This window comes from Haplochromis burtoni, unplaced genomic scaffold (genome assembly GCF_018398535.1).
Source record: "Haplochromis burtoni strain Fernald_Lab_line unplaced genomic scaffold, NCSU_Asbu1 Contig_138, whole genome shotgun sequence".
NCBI lineage: Eukaryota > Metazoa > Chordata > Actinopteri > Cichliformes > Cichlidae > Haplochromis > Haplochromis burtoni.
This window is the reverse complement of record NW_024582499.1, coordinates 838,430-846,011: the sequence shown is the minus strand read 5'-3', so window position 1 is coordinate 846,011 and position 7,582 is coordinate 838,430. Positions and strand designations below refer to the sequence as shown.

General features: G+C 42.2%; 1 protein-coding gene across 1 annotated transcript in view; it reads right to left on the bottom strand.

The window, feature by feature from the left end:
• Positions 1-7,582, bottom strand: part of cacna1fb (calcium channel, voltage-dependent, L type, alpha 1F subunit) — a 44,097-nt gene that overhangs the window by 27,647 nt on the left and 8,868 nt on the right. The window contains exons 2-5 of the mRNA XM_005931130.3: positions 5,929-6,188; positions 5,658-5,758; positions 5,053-5,158; positions 1,940-2,079 (exon numbers count right to left, since the gene is read on the bottom strand). Of these exons, the coding sequence (XP_005931192.1) occupies positions 1,940-2,079; positions 5,053-5,158; positions 5,658-5,758; positions 5,929-6,188 (607 nt within the window). The remainder of the gene's footprint in view (positions 1-1,939; positions 2,080-5,052; positions 5,159-5,657; positions 5,759-5,928; positions 6,189-7,582) is intronic.

Genomic DNA, 7,582 nt, shown 5'->3' with positions numbered 1-7,582 from the left:
AGAGCTCGTCCCATCAGCCTTTTGAACATTGCAGGTCTATCTTTCAGGCCAAATAGCATAACCTTAAATTGAAAGAGGTCCAGATAAAGGGAGTTATCGTGCTCACCTCAGGGTCCATTTTCACCTGTAACCTCTATAGACAAGACAGCAGCAGCACTATCCTGTAGTTCTCGTATTGCCTAAATAGGTTACACATCTGCCACCTTTATTTAGTTTACTTTACTGAAATTCACCAAGGAAGAAAACAAAGACTGACTGACTGGACCGACTGTGCCTTCAAAGTTCATGTTATTAAGATATGCAGTCCATCAAACGTCTGTCACAGAAGCTGATCAGGTGGCAGGAAGTTAGGTGGACGTTCACCTTTTTCCAGCAGAGAGAAGCCTCAGACTGGGTGAACCGTGACCCATTAATCATCATGTGATAAACAATTGCAGACATACTGTACGGACAAAGATTATTTCTGAAACTGTGCGATTAAACTCCACTGGAAGGACTGAAAATGCTTAAGTTTGGATCCAACCTTCAGTCCAGGAGGTGGGGAGTGCCATCCTGCTGCTTCACACACGGCTGCAAAACACCACCTGTGCCTGTTGGAGGCCCAGTCTGATAAAGCCACTCCATCTACGGTCCCTCAAGCTGGAGGGAAGAGAGACTCTGCAGTTTGTGATTCTGCATTAAGATGATCACAAACTGGAACAGGAGGAAACCCCAAATAAGACTGACCACACAAACAGATTAGATCAAGATGTGGCTTATTTCCAGCTGAGGCAGATTAATTACTTCCTGAGTAAACAGAGTAAAAAAAATATTAAAGCTATGAACCTGCGATAACCCCCCTTAACCTCCCCTGGGATCCTTCAACACATTTAGACTCGCTGAAATCCACGATCTTTCTACAGCTATCAATAAAACATCCAATAGAAGCAACTTTTTTTTTTTTTACAGAACATGTCTTTAAAATGAAAACTGCCTTTAAAGTAAATCCAGCTTCAGAGACAGAACACAAATCAAACACTGAACTCCTACAAGAACTCCTGAGTGTCCCACATATAGCATCCTGACTGTAAAGTGGAACATAGCTTCCTCAGGCTGTGTTACCATGACAACAGGGTTTATCATCATCATCATCATCACCATTATCACCCTGAGGACATCCAGTCACATCAGCGTCCTGCAACAAGGACACGAAATAACAAAGAGAACCAAGGTTAGGACCTGCAGGACTGAGTGTGATCTCAGTCAGCGACTGATCGGAGGAAATGACTCAGAGCTGCTGCCAACCTGTTAAACTACTGGGCTGTATTTACCATATGTAATAATAACTATTCAAAAATCAGTAATCTAAGTCAGCCATTTCTTTTGGCTTGTAGAAAGGCAGAATATATGCTGCAAATTTTACAGATACTGCACAATAAAATTTGATTCAACATGATGCAACACAGCAAAATTTGCAGCAAATCTTCCATCTTTCTACCCATCCTCTATCATAGTGTGAGAGGTGTGGCACCCTGGATGATACCCACAAAGCAGGGCCCGTGCATCTGGTGGATTCAAACCCAGGACCTTCAGCTCTGGGCAAAATCATCAGCAACTAAAATGACAACACATCACTCAGATGTCTAAGAAGAACCATTTCTGCAGCTGTGGAGTACCAGAGGTTCAGGGTTAAACAGCGTGTTCCTGCAACACATCAGGCTGCTTAGGTTTCCTGGATGAGTTCAGTCCACTGTGTAGAAATCAGAGGTCAAAAGACAGAACCTGCAAACTGAGTGAAACTATGACATCACCGCTGGGCCTGATTTACTGAAAGTCTTCTGCAGTCAGATCAGATCTACTGCTGCAACATGCAGAGAGCAACAAAGAAAAGGATCCCAGAACGCAGGGAACCAACAGATCCTAATAGCCTACGGTGAGAACCATCTTTTGATTTGCTTACCCAACTATGACGATGACAAAGTCGAGCAAGTTCCAGCCGTTGCGGATGTAGGAGCTGGGGTGCATCACCAGACCGTAGGCCAGGATCTTTAGGAAGGTCTCCACGGTGAAGATGATGAGGAAGACATACTCCACTTGTTCCTGAAACACATAATATGTTCCATGTCTGTGTGCGTAACCCGGTAAACGTGGACGTGGTGAATTTGTGAGTATTTCGGAGAATTACCAATCTGTCCTCATCTCTGACACACAACACACACAGTACACACAGTATACACAGTACACACAGTACACACAGTACACACAGTATACACAGTACACACAGTACACACAGTACACACACACAGTACACACCCACACACACACACACACACACACACACTGGTCTTCCTACACTTATGAGGATCATTATCAAATGGAGGCATTATCGTTCAAATTGTTCGATATAAACTCAAGTCCTACCTGACCTTAAGCCCAAAACTTAAAATCTTAACCCACCAACAGTCACAAAAAAAGCTACTTTCAGCTGGTCCCTTATTCACACAACATCGCCACAGTGGGCAGATCCACGTGTTTGATGTGGCAGATGTTTTAAACCCCTCCTCACGCAACCCCAAAGGATTTATTTCTCCACCAGCGGATGTGTAAACCACTACACTCTTGAGCCTCCGACAGCCACAATATCACACAAATGACCTTCACTTTAAGACCTGTCCTCACAAAGAAACACAAACACACTTATGTACAGGGCTCATTTTTTTCTGCTGGCAGTTATCAACTCTAAATCTCTCTTAAACACACACAAAATGTTTTCATTTCAAATACATGTTTGACTGTATTACTTTTCCCCCCATTATTTACTTTGTAGCGACAGGCGAGAGGAAGCATTTTCATGCTTCACTAGTTGTAGACAGTATCTGTGACACAGTATAAATAACCCAGTTTTTATGACAAAAATAATAACAAATCCACATCTAGGTTCTGAAAGCATTTAACAAATGCGTTCAAATATCATCAGTAAGTTTCAGTTGTTAGCAAACCAACCCAGTACCGCAGCAAAGCGTGCAATAGACACGGGACACCACTGAGTCCATTTCATGCTTTGCCTCTCCAAAACATGAAATGAATGCAGAAATTGCATTACCAGCAGGGGGAGATAATATATTTAAAGCCACAAAGTTGGTAGTGAGCAAAAAACGTATGAAGTATATTCCAGGGTCCTTAATTGCAGGAAACGATTAAGCTGAGGCACCTAAAACATATATAGATGTAAATTGTTAATAATGCTGTTTAAAGGGTTTCCCGCGGTTTTCCCTTTCACGCTGCTTGTGTAAATCTGTGGAGACGCTTTGCTTCTCCAAAACGGTGGACCGGTGTCTATTACATGCTCTGTTGTGATATTAGGTTGAGCCTATTTCCACTTTCAGAAGCTACAAAACAATAATAAATAATAATAATGTTGTAGCTGAACAGCTAAGCAACAAACTGAAAATAAAAAGCAGCAGAGTGCTGTTGCAGATTCAGCCAGCAATCCTCTGCAGGTTTATCTCTACCACAGACCACTGAACATTAAACTCTGTTTCCACAGTGGATCCATAAATATCAGCCTGAGCTCCTTTCACGCCGCTTGGCTAAACATGTAGTTACTGTGATTTGTGTTTGTCGAAATAGGCAGAGATGTCACTTCAGCACAAAGTGGCTGCCTGAACAGCGAGTACAGTTCAACTGTAAGTGAAGATCGAGAGATGCAGACATAAAGAGGAGAGTGAGGAGAAGCCGAACCATCAGAGCAGAAACTCCTCAGATCTGATCACAAACCTGTCAGTCATCTACTGCATCAGCATCCATGACCTATGACTTCTACCACAGGAGCAACACACAAAGTGGAGCTGAATCTGCAATCAGTGCACAAACCACGGAGCAACTTCTGGGGCAAAAACACACTCAACACAAAAAAAGTAGAGTCAGTATTTACAAAAGAGCACAGTGACAGGACTGCGTGAAAGGAAACCCAGAGACTTTTTTTCTACTGACACTGTTGCATGTGTATTTCTGGGCGTAGGTCCTGTCTCAAAGTGCAAAATATAGGGAGGAGAAATAAATAATGCAAACTAATTTAATAATATTTGCAACACACAATTTATTGCAAGTTTCTGATTAAAAAAAAACCACATTTTTTGCTTAACAACAACAACAACAACAACAACAATAATAATAACCACAATAACAACAACAACAATAATAATGATGATGATAGATTGACTCTGCCTGTGTTTAGAAAACAGTGCAACTTTTGTAAATCACCCATGAACCTAATAACTGAGCACTGTTCGTGTATTGCGCTTGCACGCTGTTTTCCCCGTGTATTAAATCAAATGCCAAAAACTGAAGTTCTTCTAATGGCCACATGAGGCTGTCTCTAAAAGTCAGTCCATGTCCGTAGTCTCTGAATTCAGCCATGGAAAGAAATACGTTTAGAACCTGCAACAAAAATACCTCCAGAAGCGAACGATCAAGCAAACACATAACAAACATATAGCAGGTGTTTTTGAAACTCATCTGTTTGGATTTTCTGACAGGTGTGCAGATATAAGCAACTTTAGTATCTTATATCTGCTAAACTGGACCTCTGAACTGTGTTTATGAAAAAACCCCTGCATGTACTTGTGTCATATGCAGCTCATCCAAGTAGTTTTATTTCAGTTTTGGTGAAAAGTGTTATCATTGGAAGGTTATGTATTTCTGTGCATTGCACCCATATAGTTTATGGATGCTGCTTCTATCCAAGCTTGCGTGATTGGTTGATTGCTTAGCAGTCCTCCCTGTAGTCCAAATATGGTAAATCCTTCTTTGGAGCTTAGATTTAGCATGTCATGCATTTCACTTTCATTCCCACCACAGAGACTGACCGAGGAGAACTTAGCTTAGCTTAGCATGAAGACTAGAACCAGAGGGAAAGCACAGTACAGCTCCAGGAAACTAATAAATATCACCAAGTCCAAACTTCCATGTTTCTGTTTGATGTGAGACTACAAGGTCTCCATGGTTGATCATGACATGAGAAATTTTAACTACCTGAGTCCAGTGTGTTTGTGACTGTGTGTCTTATCTCACCAGATCATGGTTGGTGGAGTTGGAGTCATCCTCAGGAAATGGTTTGGAAACTCCCAGGGCGACACAGTTTGCAAAGATGGCCAACAGGATGAAGATGTCAAATGGCCTGAGTTACATTCAGGAAACAACTAAAAACAAGCTTTGTTTTTGACACGAGGACTCAATTTTAACCACTCCATGACATTTTTGCAGCCCTATAAATCGTGTAACATCATCGGCATTACATGAGATTTTCTCCTGTCACCTGCTGGCTCTGGAGATATATTAAGGAGGACCTGTTCTGCAGATGTCCAGCTCTATATTTCAATTCTAGGACTCTAACAAAGTACTTTTGGATGAGTATAATTATATATTAGCCCTTTATGCAGCCCAATTATACCCCGAAATTCTGTGCAGTTAAAATAATCTATTAATATATATATTTTGTTTGTGTCATTGATTATAAACTGACACTCGATGATAATCTATCCAATAAAAGAAAAAAGAAAAAAGAACATTTAAGCAGCATTATAAGTATATGGCAGAAAATAACATTAAAAAAAGCAATAAAGTCATTTTTAACCTGGGACTAATTAACCTCTCCTTACGGTCACAGTAAAGGATACTTCCACTCAACAATATGGAGCGCAGCCCGTCTGATTGGGTTGTTGAGTTTCAGACAATATAATGCCCGGGGAGCACGCTGGACCTGATTAGTGCCCTGCACCTGAGGAGGAAGTGACATCAAGCATGTCATCAATAGCATCATCAACATTGGTAACTCTTTTATTGTCTTTTATTTTGCCTTTCCAAAAAGGGTTCAGGTCAGCAGCTCCATATTATAACTGAAAACCTGCCGTCAGACCTTCCACCTGCGTGTTTAGCGTGTTTTCTCACCTGTTTCTTAGCGTGTTGTCCTCTTTTTCTCTGTGTTCCTGTTGAACTTGTGGTCGAGTGAAGCGTGTCTGTTCTTGTCATCCTCACACCTCCTTCGTCCTCTCCATCCAGCTCTTGATCCCACTCCGCATTACTCTCCTCACCTCCTCCTTCTTCTCTGTCCCCTCTTCCATCCACCTCTCCTCCCTCCTCCTCTTCCTCACCTTCGCCCCCTCCTTCCTCCCCATCCACAGCTTTGGCGTAGCCATTACGACCAGAACCTGGAAACGCAAGAAATGCACAGAAAAATGTCAAAACCTACAAGACTTTTCCAGTTTTAGCCTATCCATCGATAAATCCGTCAATAACCCATCCATCCATTTCCTTCCATATATCCTGGCTGGATCACAGGGGCAGCAGCCCAAGCAAAGAGGTCCAGACCTCCCTCTCCCAGGTCACCTCCTCTAGCTTATCCAGGGGAACACCGAGGCGTTCCCAGACTGACAGATATGAGAGCGATATTGATATAAACTCCTTCAGTTAGGACATGCCTTGAACAACTCACTCAGGAGGCACTCAGGAGGTGCCCTAAACAGATGCTCGAACCAGCTCAACTGCCTTCTTTTGACAAGAAGTAGCGCCTCTACTCTGAGCCCCTCTCAAATGACTGAACTCCTCACCCTATCTCTAAGACCCAACCATTTTTCGATCAGCGATGTTCAGTCACTGCCCAGAGCTCGTGCCCACAGGTGAGAGGAAGATGAAGATCGACCGGTAAATTGAGAGCTTTGCTTGTGTGCTCAGCTCTCTCTTCACCACGACAGACCTTTGTAGCTTCCGCATCACGGCAGACGCTGACTGCATATTTTTCATCCAGTGTATTTGGATAACATTGTCTCTCAGCCTCACATAAAACTGCAGAAGAAGAACCAGAATCTAGTATTTGCTGCTGATCTTCATGTCATAATAATATCCACTTGTTACGTCTGTTATCATTAGCCATTTCCAGGTCCAACTACTCCTTCAGTTCTCAAAATCAAGCAGGCACTGAGGCACAAAAAAAGACTTTTAATTTAGTTCAATTTAGTTCTTTTTATATAGCTCCAAATCACAACAACACCTCAGACAAAAGAACCCAAGAACAAAACTCCGAAACACAAGTTAAGCAACATAGTGTTTGCTGTGGAGTGCAGCGAAAAGTTCTCAGAGCTTTACATCGAAGAAATCAAACAGCCTCTCCATAATATAATAACATATACATAATATAGGCATAATATACAAGAACCAACTCGACAGGAAAAGACTCAGCTGCACATCTGCACCTAAAGGTCAAAGGTCCCCCTTTCGTGGATTCCAGTGTTTACATTTTTGACAGAGAAGACAGATGGTTTGAAAGAGGAGTTAGGGTCGGGCCTTTGGATGTGTCATATGTATGTGTATCTAACTCCAGGTGTTTGTGGCCATGAACCAGTCTGTCTGTAACACACGTGTGATTTTTCCTTTTCTTCTGACCTCGCTACAAGGTCAAAGAGGAGAGAAGCGTGACACGGAGAAAAGAAATTAGGTAAAATGAACCGTGAGGAAGAGAAGGAGAGAGATGTGATAGAATCCAGAGGAGGTGAAAAAAAGAAATTATAGTGAACAGCTGCGACCTAGATCTGTGTGTGTGTGTGTG